This window comes from Amphibalanus amphitrite, unplaced genomic scaffold (genome assembly GCF_019059575.1).
Source record: "Amphibalanus amphitrite isolate SeventyFive unplaced genomic scaffold, NRLGWU_Aamphi_draft 000286F_arrow, whole genome shotgun sequence".
NCBI lineage: Eukaryota > Metazoa > Arthropoda > Thecostraca > Balanomorpha > Balanidae > Amphibalanus > Amphibalanus amphitrite.
The window spans coordinates 46,453-59,519 of NW_024881781.1; the positions used below are offsets into that span (position 1 = coordinate 46,453).

General features: G+C 55.1%; 2 protein-coding genes across 3 annotated transcripts in view; one reads left to right on the forward strand and one right to left on the reverse strand.

The window, feature by feature from the left end:
- The window catches only part of LOC122387424 (coiled-coil and C2 domain-containing protein 1-like), a 41,940-nt gene extending 34,928 nt beyond the window's left edge, over nucleotides 1-7,012 (forward strand). For both annotated transcript variants that reach the window (XM_043377608.1, XM_043377607.1), the window contains exon 17: nucleotides 5,821-7,012. In XM_043377608.1, coding sequence (XP_043233543.1) covers nucleotides 5,821-5,943 — 123 coding nt within the window. In that variant the 3' untranslated portion in view covers nucleotides 5,944-7,012. The remainder of the gene's footprint in view (nucleotides 1-5,820) is intronic.
- A 908-nt stretch (nucleotides 7,013-7,920) lies between these two features.
- On the reverse strand, nucleotides 7,921-12,569 carry LOC122387425 (Krueppel-like factor 10). Its single transcript, XM_043377609.1, has 4 exons — nucleotides 12,280-12,569; nucleotides 9,851-10,063; nucleotides 8,939-9,512; nucleotides 7,921-8,484 (listed from the first exon to the last, which is right to left on the reverse strand). The coding sequence occupies exons 1-4, from the start codon at nucleotides 12,343-12,345 to the stop codon at nucleotides 8,222-8,224; spliced, it is 1,116 nt and encodes a 371-aa protein (XP_043233544.1). The 5' UTR covers nucleotides 12,346-12,569; the 3' UTR covers nucleotides 7,921-8,221.
- Nucleotides 12,570-13,067: the final 498 nt, after the last annotated feature.

Sequence of the window (13,067 nt, forward strand, 5' to 3'; positions counted from 1 at the left end):
TGTGGTGTATGACCTTTGGACTTGCGCCCTCCAGCCCGCCGTGTCGAGAGGAGTGAGATATTTGGGCAGCTCAGGTGTTTAATCAGCTGACGTGGTGCTTGCTGCCCCTTCAGGCCGACACGTGGGGTGTTTGTTATGATAACCCCGGGCGTTGACCTGACCTGGTGACCCCAGACAGCCCCCGGGGGCATCTCTAGTGGAGTGACCAGACCAGTTGGCTCGTGGGAAGGTGAGGGTTCGGCCCGCTGAGGCCCGCGAGGACACTCGATGGTGGCCCCTGAGTGTTGTGTCTGCTCTGCGGGTTCATGGCTACTCAGTTGTCCCGACTGCGAGGCCGGGGAGGTGCCGCGCCTCATAACAATGCGGACGCGTGCACGGGGCCGGTACGCCAGTGACGGGTGATAACATCGGAGTGGCGGGAGAAGATGGATGTTTGCATTGGCAGTCAACAGGTCCTGCATTGTCGAGTGTTGTGACAGAATTGATTGGGAAAACTATTGAATGCATAACTTTCGGTCATCAAACATTACAAAGCCACATTGTTCACGCAATCATTGTTGGGAACGAAACGGTTACCACTTACCAGACATATTTGGATCGGCGCCTACAAATACATTTCATACGGCCCTCCAGGTGTAAAGGTCATTTGAGGACTGAGGTCACCAAAGGTCAATTCTCAATCCTACCCTGGAGCTTTTCCAACCAAAAGTGTATCAATCAACGCGTCTTGACAAGACCATCGCGTTGATAACATGGTTGCTTGCTTTAGCTTTTCGCCAGAGACCAAATGCTGATCTTGTTTTATTTTTTTATTTTTTTTATTTTTTTTCTTTTGCTTTTGACCGTGAGGTCAATGTTTGATCTGAGACTTTAATGTTGACTTCCTCTCGTGAAAAGCAGCATGCTCGTTCTCCTAGAAAGTCTACGTCAATAAGGGATCGAATACGAGGAGATGAGTGCCATTTCCTCATCTGTGCCGTCGAAACATGCAGAATAAGTAATGGGTTGGAGTGGCCGGCTAGGGTTAAAAAAGAAGACATCGATTTGATAATTAGTTTGCCAAGTTTAGCTGAACTGAGTTATGTGGAAAGGTCATCAGTGCGCCTTACGGCCCAGGTCAGGTCATTATTTACCGCTCAGTGCGCCTTAAAGGCCGGTGCGTCGTTGGAGCTATTTTCTACCTTGCTGGCCGCCCCGCCTTCCGCGTCGGTCCGGGACGCCTCTGGGCGGCCTTGGCACACATCGCGCCCCGCCTGTATGTCTGTCTGAGACTCTGAGCAGTGTCGGATGTCGGGCGAAGAGTACATACACAGACGGGCTGTCGGAAGCAAGTGATAAAGGGCCGGTTGAGCCGTGAGCGGTAGGGAGGTGGTCACTGAAATTGGTTAAGACTTCAAGACAGGGCTGTTTTCCAAGGTTCTCCGATGCAAACGCTTTGTATTTTCTCAGAGAAAGAAAACACGGGAGTAAAGAACCTGTCGTTAATTAAGACGGTTTTCGTTTATTACTATTGAAATTTACCATGTGCTTGCACAAATGCACGCCACACGACTACTCTCCATGATAATTGGTATAAAGTGACCTTCGGCAGCATCAAGCAGACAGATAATATACCCGTGGAACTGCGCATGTAAAGGAAACTGTTCGCTACCCCCGCGTAAAAATATTGGTACGCGAAGGCCAAATTCAGTGATAAGATATGTCCATGTATGTACTTAACGACCTCTGACTGCTGATTTTCCTTGCTGTATCGCCGTTTGGGGCGTGTTGCTAAACCTTGAGTGGTTTCTTCCCACGAACAGGTTTTGCATGTGTGTGAGCTCGGGCCGCGCTCTGTCCTGGTCTGATGAAATGGGCGGTCCGTCGAGGCTGGGCTGGGCGATCACAGCTCGGTCTGGTACGGTCTTGTCGTGCGGGCCCAGCGTGTGCGACGGTGGCACAGACATCAACTGTTCGCTGCACATTTGCACAATGCACAGTTTCAACGGTCCTTGCTGCCACCTTGCTCTCACTCCTACCAACGACAAAGTAATGTTGCTATTAGGTGCACCAGGAAACGCATCGCCTCGCTGCTATAGTTCTTCAATGCACATTGCGCGCGGAACATTGTGTTTGCTGGATGGAACAGGAACTAAAACAATCGATTAGATAGCGGTTCAGGCCCGCCATCGCGCCCGCGTCATTTGTTACTATGCCGATTTTCAGCGCGCGCCGCGCACTTCCTGCATGCTATGATGTTGTGGGCCTAACAGAACAGACTGGCCTTGCTTTTAAAATGTGCACCCATTTTCAGTTACGGAGCCCATGGCATTCTGGTATTGCTGATATTGCGGACACCCCTGTAACAACGCACGATCTGACGCCGCTTGGTCACCTGTCCGCACTGTCGCGGACGCAGTGGTTACATCAGCTGACTCTCAGTCCGGTCGGACCCGGCTCGGCCGCCGCGCGGCCCACCGGACTTTGTCTCCACAATAGACCGGTCGGCCGCCACGGTCTGTTCACGTGGCGTGCATGTTTGTAAATACACCGGACCCGGCGGTCGCTCTCTGAGCCGACCGCAGTGGCGTCTCAATGGCCACTGCGCTGTTTATGGAAGGAGACCACTGCGCCGTTTATGGGCGTCGTTGTACTAGGATGATTTGATGTGACCCTGCACTACTCTGCTCGATGTTAGGATATTCAGGGGCTTGGTTGGCTTCTGGTTGCTCAGCAGTGGGTTGCCCGTTCGTTGCATGCAGATTGACTGCGGGCAGCCACCTCCATCAGCGTCTGCCATCTACTAATGGACGATCAGGAGATCAATCAGTTGATCATACTATCGGAGTGACTGGCAGTTGGGATCAATCAATGAGTCTGAGGAGGTTGGCCCAGAAAACGCCGATAACTGGTCGACTAGGTATGTTTTGTAAATTGGTCCGCCTGTCCTGTTCTGTACTGGTCAATCCATCTCCGTCGAACATTATTGCACGAACTAATGAACCTGTCGTGTTTGAATCGGTCGACTGTTGGGAACAAAGAGTTGTCGACCTAGGGGCGTTAGCGTGTCATACCGTGCCGTGCCGTACTGCGCAGGCTCGATCACAGTGGCACGCGGTACGCCCCTGCGGCTCTGGTTGCAGTGTCAATATTCGATTTCCTTTCGGCGTATTCAGTGAAAACAAGCTAGCGAATGTTTTGCTAATCGTTTGACCCATGCTGTTCATATTTTTCTAGGATAATTGTTTGGATGAATTTCATTATTTTTTCTGGTAGTTCCGATGACCGGCTTTCAGTCGTTGTCTTCCATTCCTTGGAATCCTTGGTACGGGTTAGATGAGTTCTAATGGTGCACGTTTGATCCATGTTCTGTCGCGCAGTGCCGTCCGTGTGCAGCACTGTTCAATGTCAATCTGGGGATCCCCGCTGCCTGGCGCCGCGTCGGATCGCAGGGTCGCCGTGCTAAACACAGGCGGAGTGCACAGTGCACTGAGGTGCCGGTGAGACCGTCTGTCCGCAGCTGACGCTCCGTGCCACCGCTCCCTTCCCTCCCCACTCAGCGCGGACGTCAGTTGGCCGGTTTGACGGCTCTGCGGGGACAAAGTGCAGCGCGTCACGGAGTCGGCTGATGCAACGCGAATGGTGCGATGGACGAACGGTTTTAGGACGACCCCCCCCCTCTCCGTCGTGTCGACGTCCGAAGATGGGGCGCACATGCCGCTGGCACTCATCTCTACAGTGTGATCAGCATGTGGATGGGACGAAGTTTATATTGGCGTGACGTGGATTCGTTTCTGCAGAGAGAAGTCGTTCTCTTGTAAGCTTGTGACCACGACTGCGAATGGGGGGAGGTGCGTGCGAAGGGCGCCGTGCTGTCGAAAGGTCGCTTGTAGCCTTGTAAAAGACTTGTGGGTGCATTTTCATCATTGTGGGTGCAAATTTTAGGATTGTGGGTGCATTTGCCCCCACAAAGAGATATAAAATTACACCCTGCCTCCGTCAGTGAAATGCATTCAATGCGATATTGCGGCCGCAATTGCATTCATATCCCACCTGCAATGGCGCCAAATGTCCGGTCTCATCACATATTCCAGTTGCCCGTCCCGCCTCGCTTCTCTCGCTTCTCCCCAGGCTCTATCCATGCCATTGAGATTCAGCGCAGCAGCGATACACCTTGTAGTCGGTGTGGGATGTCGGACCTGTAAACGGTCCATCGATCTGGGAGCTGAGTGGGCCCATCGCTCTTTTACCGCAGCTGGTAACGCCTAGCTTGACGATGCTGTCGTAGACAGCGGTGCTGGGCGGAACTACCGGTCGATTGAGACGGGGCTGATATCGCGTAAGCAAGGACTGAGGTTCGGTGAGGAAGGGACTGGGCTATTGCTAGGAGGTTAGTGTCTTTTGAAGAAATTCATTTTATCTGCAGCGTATCATGCCGACGTGCCATAGTTCGGTAGGCCTATAGCATAGCATTGCAGTTTTTAGAATTTATCAATGAACATAATCTTAATGATGATGTAAGGCATTGAAGGTCTGTGTTCTTCTGGAAAAGGCGCGGGTGCCCTAAGAATATTTGAAGTCCTTTGACGATTCCTGTGTTGTAGACTGGCGACTCGAGACCGTCGTACTGAGGTTGGCGTCGTTTGTTTGGTCTCTTCCTGGGAAATATTGATCAGTAATAATTGCGTAGCTCGGGACTGTGGTTTGCTGATGTCAAATATTGTGAATGCTGCTGCGCACTAGCACTGTACCGGACGGCTGTGGTTGGAAACTGCGCCATAGTCTGCTCCGCAAACAAGCTGCATCCTCCCACCTCAGCAGAGAGGGGTGGTGCAATGCCACCCGACCCGAGCGTGTTCGGTGCCTGATGCGCCGTTTCCAGGTTACCGGCCTAGCCAACTCCCCGCCCCGTCCGCTGACCTGACCGACCACTCTCCACGGCTGTGGCCCGTGGCTTCCCACCGCGCCGCGCCAGGCGCGTTCAAAGGTCGCCCGTGACGGCCGGGCGATGCGTCACATGTGACGTCGACCGACAGCCCACCCTCAGACGGAGTGACGCCCCGAGAAACGACGGCCGACTTGGCGCCTGACTCACCGCCGCATGTCACCGACTAACAAACACACACACACTCACACGGAGGGAGATACGTTCAGACAAGGACCGTTACATTATTTAATATTGAGTTGGCGCGCGCGTATACGTAGTAGTTTTCACCTTGGATGCCATCAGCACTCGGCGTGGTTTACGATGTAGGTGAGTGGGCTTCTGTATGGGGAACACGACACTGCTGATGGGATGCAGGACATGTGTATTGTGTTGTCTGTGAGCTGGCCATTGCTCGGACACACCGATCGGTGGTCTGATATTCACTGCTGTGGGTGACGGACAGGTCGCGGAAGGGCGAGGTGTAGCTGGAGCAGGCCCGTACTAGACCACCCTGTGTGTGAGAAATCCGTTTTGCGTCATGCATGTTGGATCGGTGATCGCTGCTATAGAGTGTAGTTATGTAGAAGGTTGCAACTGCAGGCCATGTAAGTGGTGTTGTGGGCCAACGCTTGCAGCCCTGTGGCAATGTCAGAGCTTGAAATCAACACTTGATGTCTGTGACCCTTTTTTAGGTCATTTTGTTATGGTATTCCGTGTCGGCATTTCGCTGTTTGTAAACTAACCCGTACACCATGAAGGGAAGCTGATGGGTGTTCTGTTACTTGTTAGCATTCCGTAACGATATGCCGCGTTAGCGAATAGCCACCATACCTCTTCGGTCTGCTCACCGTTTGTCGTGAACAAGCCGTGTTGTAATTCCCGATGTAACACCGTTATGTCTGCCTTGCCCGCAGATCGTCGAGGGTCGACGCACGGTCAAGGGCAAGCTGGAGGTCAAGATGCGCATGCGTAAGCCGGCAGTGTCCGACCAAGTGGAACAGATCAAGGAGAAGTGGCTCGTCATCGACAAGCTGTAGGCTCAGCTGCACTGCCTGACGGACATTTTCAGCTTGGTCTACAGCTCTGCCACCAGCCTGTGCACGCAGCAGTTCAGCCTGCTCTTTAGCCTAGAGTGGAGCGTTCAATCTTTTCACACTCTCACACAGCTTCGGTCCAGAGTGCAGCACAGCCGTGTTGTAGAGCAATTCGGCCTGGGGCCCCTGGGGGCCACTGCTACTACTATGTTGGTGGTTTGCTGCCTGGTGGGTGTCAAACACTCACACAAGTTGCTGATGTAGGGTATTGATGCTGAATCGGTGCTGTATGCGGGCCAGTCTCCTGGCCTAGTTCGCTGGTATTACGAAGTCGCCTGTGATGACTACATGCTATAACACAGCACCCGGCGTTCCTATGTAGCCGTGTTGGTGGTGCGTACGCTTTGTGGCATGTAGCGCAGCTCTGCGCCTTTAGGCGAACGCCGTGGGTGATGCTTTACGCGATGAAAGACTGCACGACTGACTTCAAACTCTGTCTACTACTGAGATGGGATGGCGTTGATTATATGCGCCGCTGCGTTGTGACGGCTCGTGTAGGGCACTGGGATGCCATCGCAGCTGAAACCTTTGGCCTCGGGCAGTGCCCCTGGGCGGGCTGCGGAGCTCCGCCACGCCACGCCCAGCCCCCTGGCCTTGCCCGCACTGGCGGCCACCGGGCGGCTATTTCTGTTCGTCCGTGTGGCGTGAGGCGGTGCAGGGGCGGGAGCTGCGTGTGCGAGCCGCCCATCGGGCAGCCAGTCTGGCTGAGGTCCAGTTACACTACTGAACTCCGGCCCAACACAGCTGATCTAGCAGGGGCTCTGCTACGGAACAGGGCGGGTGCTACGCAAACTGATGTGATGGATTGCACGCTGGTCGGTGTGTCGATGTGACAGGGCCATTAGGCTGGGTGCTGTGTATACTTCTGTGGTCGCGGGCGCGGACTAGACGGACACTGCCGTCCGACTCCCAGGCCCGCTACGCTCTGCAATGGAGATCATATATTGGGGTCGGGGCTATTGTGATGTCTGCCTGTGAGCTATCACATGAATAAACATAATGATGCAACGCATTACTCTTGGTCAATGGGGCAGGATGCATTCGCCATGAAAATTAGTTATCAACAGGATGGGAGTGACAGTAATGTAGGTATATCTGGGATCCGTGGTTGCCATTCTCGCGCGTTTTCGCTCGTTTGGAAGACGGTCTCACCGGAACTACCCCTTGCTCCGTTCCCCGTGCCGTTGCCGTGCGAAGACCGCTTGGCAACGGGTCTCTCAGTCTCCGCACGTCAGTCCCGATTCCTGAACGTTTTGTCAAACTCGGCAAACTGGTGGGCGATGTTTGACATGGCCGCCCCCGCACTGGCCTTCCTTAGTGCAGCGCCCACAGCTCGAATGAAGCCAGTCGTGCACAGTGCAGAGCTATATTTAGCCACATCCGTCAAACGTATGACCATCGAAGGCACGTCAAAACCGGCTGGGGTTGGTGGGAACCGGTGTTACGACTGCCGACGGGTCAGAGCCGGTGTCGCTGGCTCAGCAACGCGACTTGAAACAGGCACTACAGCGCTGACTGAGCCTGACCCGACATTAGAACCCACTCGAGTTTGATCTTGTGTTTTAGTGCGTACTGCACAGCGGACATAATTGATGCTGACGATAGGAATACCTGCTCGAGCGATCATGACTTTGATCGCGAACGCCACCTGGCGACGTGTTGATTGAATCAATAGTGTGTGTATCCGTGTTAAGTTAAAATTCGTTCGATGTGTGGCTGGCCCAGTGGCGACTGACACCGCGTGCCCACTCCGACAGTGTTGCTTTCCCCTACGGGAAGTTCCCTTGCGCCTCATGCTTTTGGTCATGAGCTTGACTCTCGATCTAAGCGATCGTAACTGCTGATGACAAGTAGTCTTGTCATCAGCCCGTAACGACGGACACCATCTCGCACCATACATCACGCAGTAAAAGAGGATGGTCATGTCACGTAGTGTGTATATTATTACAGTCATTAAAGCTGAATACACCAACACATAAATAAAAACAAAATAAATACACTCGGCTGCGCGGAGGTACAAACGCCGCTTAGGGCCGGTGCTGCGTCAGGTACTGTCTCTCCGAATATAACCTTCTCCGCCGTTCTCCATATTGTCTTAACGAGTTTCGACCGTTCTCCAACTCGATCCAACAATGTCTGTCACAGTCTGGACAACTCCACACTCTCGGGGACGCCCCTCTCCCTCAGAGATCGAGCTCAAGAGACGTTTGCGGCGCGGCGCTCAGACGGCCGTGGCGCTGAGCTGGATGAAGAACGGCGGCAGCACCGCCCTCTGGCGCGTATCCGGCACACCGACTGTCTTGCGGTCGCGCGCGTGGCGGCGCATGTGCTTGGTCAGGTGGTCCGAGCGCATGAAGCGGCGACCGCACACATCACAGGCAAACTTCTTCTCGCCTGTGTGCGTGCGTTTGTGCCGCGAAAGTTCGTCCGATCGCGAGAAAGTGCGGCCGCACTCTGGCCACTGGCACACGAATGGCTTTTCACCTAGAACAACGGAGAACAATGGTCAGATGGGCGCATAACATGGTGGGTCAATGCTTCTCGAGTGAAGGAAGAGAGCAAACGATGCTTTTTGATTTCATCGGTCACTGGGCTAAACCGGTTTTTTGGTTGCAATGAGTCATTCAAAGAAGCCGATGTGTATGTATATCGTTCCCACCACATGGAAGCTTTGCAGACATGTCCTCCTCACGTCAACCCCCTCAGTTGCAGGCTTGTTTATCGAACGCAGTGACGTCCCTCCCCTCTGCATCCTGCATGTCCGGGTCGCTGGGATCGCGTCCGCACATCCAGCGAATCATCTGCTGCTTACCCCGATTTGCGCCCCTCCCCGTCGCTTGCATCAGCCCGCACTGCCGCACCCTTCTCCCTCCTCCCCTTGGCGTTGGCCGTCGCTTTGTCACCCCGCCTGGCAACCGGGCACCCAGCCAGCGCTCACCTGTGTGCGTTCGGACGTGGGCCTTCAGGTGACTCGACTTGAAGTAGGTCTTGTCACAGCCGGCGTGCTGGCAGCAGTAGGCCCGTTTCCTGTCGGGCACGGGCGCTGGCGCCGTGAGCTGATGGGCGCCGGTCGCGGTCAGCAGCTGCTGCGGCACCTGAAGTACGTGACCGGGTGCCAGCAGCAGCGGCGCGGAGCCGGCCGGCACCGAGAGCAGCGGCAGCAGCGGCACAGGCCGCGGCGCGATCGTCACCGGTCGCGCAGACGCCGAGGGTGCGGCGGGGGCAGCGGCCGGCCGCGCCGCCGGCGGCTGCGGAGACGCCGTGCCGTCCTTGTGGGCGCGGTAGATGACCGACTGACGTGCGGGAGGCTGCCGGACCGCGCCGGTGGCTGACGCCACTGACGGAGGCGGGGACGGCGGCACGGAGCACACTGATGTGGCTGATGGGGAGGCGGGCGAGGTGACTGATGAGGCGAAGGGCGACGACGAAGTGGCGGACGGCGAATGAGGTGAACGTAGCGCGAGCGGCGACGGTGAGCGTTCTGGCACAGGTACAGACCGGTCACACAGCAACTGGAAACAAGACGGCACCCCGTCAGAACAAATTACGTAAAAAAAACATGCAAAACTTCTGCTTTCGAAACAGGAAAGGTTCAGTCTCAGTTCGAGTTTCGAGTCCTAGCTGATCTCGGTGATCCAACTTCGCCGAACTTAAGCGATTCAAGCGCAAGACATAATAAATAATTTACGTGGAGCACAGAATTCAGACAATCCGCCCACCACTCGCCAACTTTCCTCAAACTCCAGTCATCCCTGAGCCGCGATGGCGGATCTCTGATGACGTGTTCCTGGCCGCCCACACGGCGTCGCGTCATCCTCCCTTCCCCTCCCCAAGCCGGCCGCTCCCTCACCTTAGCCAGCATGGAGTTGTGCCGGTGCGCGGGCGGCGGCGGCGGTCGGCGCGGCGCCGCCTCCTCCGGCTCCGTGTCCGAGCTGGGCGCGCTGTGCGGCGGCGTGGGCGCACTGTGCGGCGGCGTGGGCGCCAGCCGCGTCGGACTCGGCGCAGGGCTGGGCCTCCGCGCCGCCGACAGCGTCAACAGACTCTTGGCGGCCAGCATCGCATCCTGCGACAGGAAGAAAGCGGGGTTAGTTCGTGATGACGCCCTCCCTGTCGTTCCCGGCACTTTGTGTCATTTTTTCCCGGCGCTCGGCGGTAGGTCATGGGTACTGGCCGGCAGTCCCACCTAGTCATAGTAACAAAAACGGACCCTTTCTCTGACTCACGATGCCGCCGCGTCTGTTCGCGGAACGAGCGGCCCCATAAAAAGCGTCGTCGCCTGTGACGCATCAGTAAGACTAGCCCGGCCGATGGGCTGATAGATAGGCCTCGTAGTCTGTCACCAAGGAGACTGCCTATCTAGGAACTGTGCCAGTAGAACGGACGCACACGCGGATCCGCTGTTCCCACCGGTGCCCCTGTCCCAGCCAGTCTCTGGTTGTGTGAGTAAGGTCAGTAACAGGGTACGGGTGTCCTTAGAAGAGACAGTATGTCACACTAGAAGACGGATCGCCCGCTGAGCCGCCCTCGTCACTCGCTGTCGAGGTGCGCGTTATCTCTCAAACCACCCACACGCAGGCAGTCAAACCGGAAAGGAGAATCGGACGCTCATGAGGCCATTATGTAAGCGTCTGGCGCGTCGGGCGACGATGCATTCCGGGGGGCCGGTTCGGCGGTGGTGCGCCGCCCGTACCGTAAACAGTGGCCCGGTGGGCGGGGCGCCACATGGGCACGTCGTGAACGGTCAAAGGTCAATGAGTACGCCGAACCGCGGCGGTCAGCCCCCGGGAGACCAAAGTCCAGCCGGGAAAATCACCGCCGATGACAATGGCAGTGATTTGTCATATGTGACCAACGGGTTTGTGTGTGGGTGGAGGAGAACGACTAAGCTGCCCCGTGTATCCGGGTGTGACATGAAGGGAAACTGTGGACCGTGACTAAGTCAGTCAGTTAGTCGACCCGGAGAGTGGGGCGGATCGACCGGAACTGTCAGATGGCAGGGTGCCGAGTGGTCTGCGTGCGATCGACCGTGGTCCAAGTGGGTGTCACTGGACCGCAAACACCCCTCCAGCCAACACCCCACCCCTCCGCCACCCGTCCCTACCCTACCAGGCTGGGGAGCTGCCAGCGTCGGACTGGGGCTGCCCGCCGCGGCCCCGCAACCTTCACCCCATTCCCCGTCCACGTGAACAGCGGATGATCGTGCGTGACGTCACACGCCGCGCCGGTGACGTCACCAGCCCGATCAGCCGGTCGGCGCGTGCAAGCCAAGCCCTCCGACGAGCGGCGCGTGTGGACGACGGCGCCGACGGGAACAAAGACTTCCCGTACGCAGACGCGGGGGCGCCGAGAATATGGCGACCGCGACTCGGCGACTGATGGAAAATTGTGGGAGAAGTATTGATTTAGAAGCAGCGAAACCAGGGAATGATGGGAAACATTTCCCTGAGATAAAAAAGAAACGATGCCTTTAGCAAGTCGCGCCGAAATGCGCCTTGTCCGGACCTTCGTTTCGGACGTTGATGTAATTATTGTGAGGGATTATCGACGTGATTGCAGTGGCGGATCCAGGGGGGGGGGGGGGCAAAATGGGCATTTGCCCCCCCCAAACGGCATGATTTTAACATTACGCCTATGGACGATGCATGGAAAGAATCGATAAATTTTTATGGTTTGCCCCCCCCCCCCAAACCTCTGAGCTGGATCCGCCTCTGCGTGATTGAAATATTCAATAAGTTATTATTTACTTGCAAAGAAACGAGAAACTAACTGAATCATGCAAAACATTTGCAAGTGTTCCACTTCGAGGAATGATGTAAATTTACCCTGTCTTATAACGATCGTTGACAAAGTCAACAACAACGATCCATCACCAGACAAACAAAACCGATAAATGACTCGATTCAATCATGATTTTCCGCGATGGAAATCGCATAAAACGAGAAGACCGAAATAGAAGACGATCATTGTTGCCAGTAGCCAGCTTTACACAGCTAGATAAACTTTACAACAATCAAGAACGTAAATATTCCACTTATTCAACCGCGAAACTGTTACAGCATTCAATACTGATCCATTCAACTCCCTCGGTGTTGCATAAATTACGGTAAACGGTGCTAAAACGATGACATGACTTGTAAACATCACAGAACACAAAACGATCGTGATGATGATGCAGCACAGTGGACCGACTATTGACATCAATAACGATTTGCATACAATGTAAATCGAATTAATATCGCTGTGCGTTTAAGTTTAGGAATTATCACTAGCGAAACATACCTTTGAGTGGTTGTCCTCGAGTCTCGGAGACGCCGGGGGCGACAACAGGAAGTGCTCTAGCAGCATCCTTCCTCACTGAATATCACTGAGCGACTTCAAAACAGCAACGCGCCCTGCACACACCCACCCTTCTCTGGTCGGCACCGCCAAATAACAAAGCTCGCTCGTGTCGTTTCTGCGCTGGCGCCGTGCGGGGTTCGTACCTGGGCGGGTGTGCGTACCGACCAATGAGCGGCGGGGGTGCGGCCCCGCCGGCCAATCGCCGGCCGCGCTGTCCACGTGAACAGTGCGTGCACCGCGCCGGCTGTTCACGTGAAGCCAGCCCGTTGCGTCACGGGGAGGGCATGGTGCGGCGGCCGCGCTAGGGGCGGGGAGGGGGGGGGGAGTGGAGGACGGACGGGGGTGGGGCTCCGATGGAGGTCAAGCGCTGGAAACTGGAAAGTGACGCGGGAAGGGGGATTGGCCGGTGCAGCCTGCGGGGAGCGATGGACGGTCGCGGAGGCCGGAGGGAAAGAATGAATACAAGACGGTGCGCTTCTTCTTTAGTAGCGCAAAGTAAATGTAAATTAGATGGTGTACGAGTAAATGTTATTTTGCAATGACACTTTGAAGAAATATTTATGCAATGAGGCTAAGTCACGTTGAATTAATAGTAACGTTATTTTCATGTTATTGGTATCGTAATATCTAAAGTCGGCGAAAACAAGCTCACAAATTTATATAATTATTTAAACCTCTCCCGTCTTCAGAATACTACAAATGTGTTTAAATGTTTTTATTCCATTTTA

Excerpts from the sequence above, each read along its gene's own strand:
- LOC122387425 (XM_043377609.1), bottom strand. The coding sequence starts at position 12,345 with ATGCTGCTAGAGCACTTCCTGTTGTCGCCCCCGGCGTCTCCGAGACTC. Across the intron at positions 9,513-9,850 it reads ACAACTCCATGCTGGCTAAG|TTGCTGTGTGACCGGTCTGT; the intron begins GTGAGGGAGCGG and ends TCTTGTTTCCAG. Across the intron at positions 8,485-8,938 it reads CCACGTCCGAACGCACACAG|GTGAAAAGCCATTCGTGTGC; the intron begins GTGAGCGCTGGC and ends CCGTTGTTCTAG.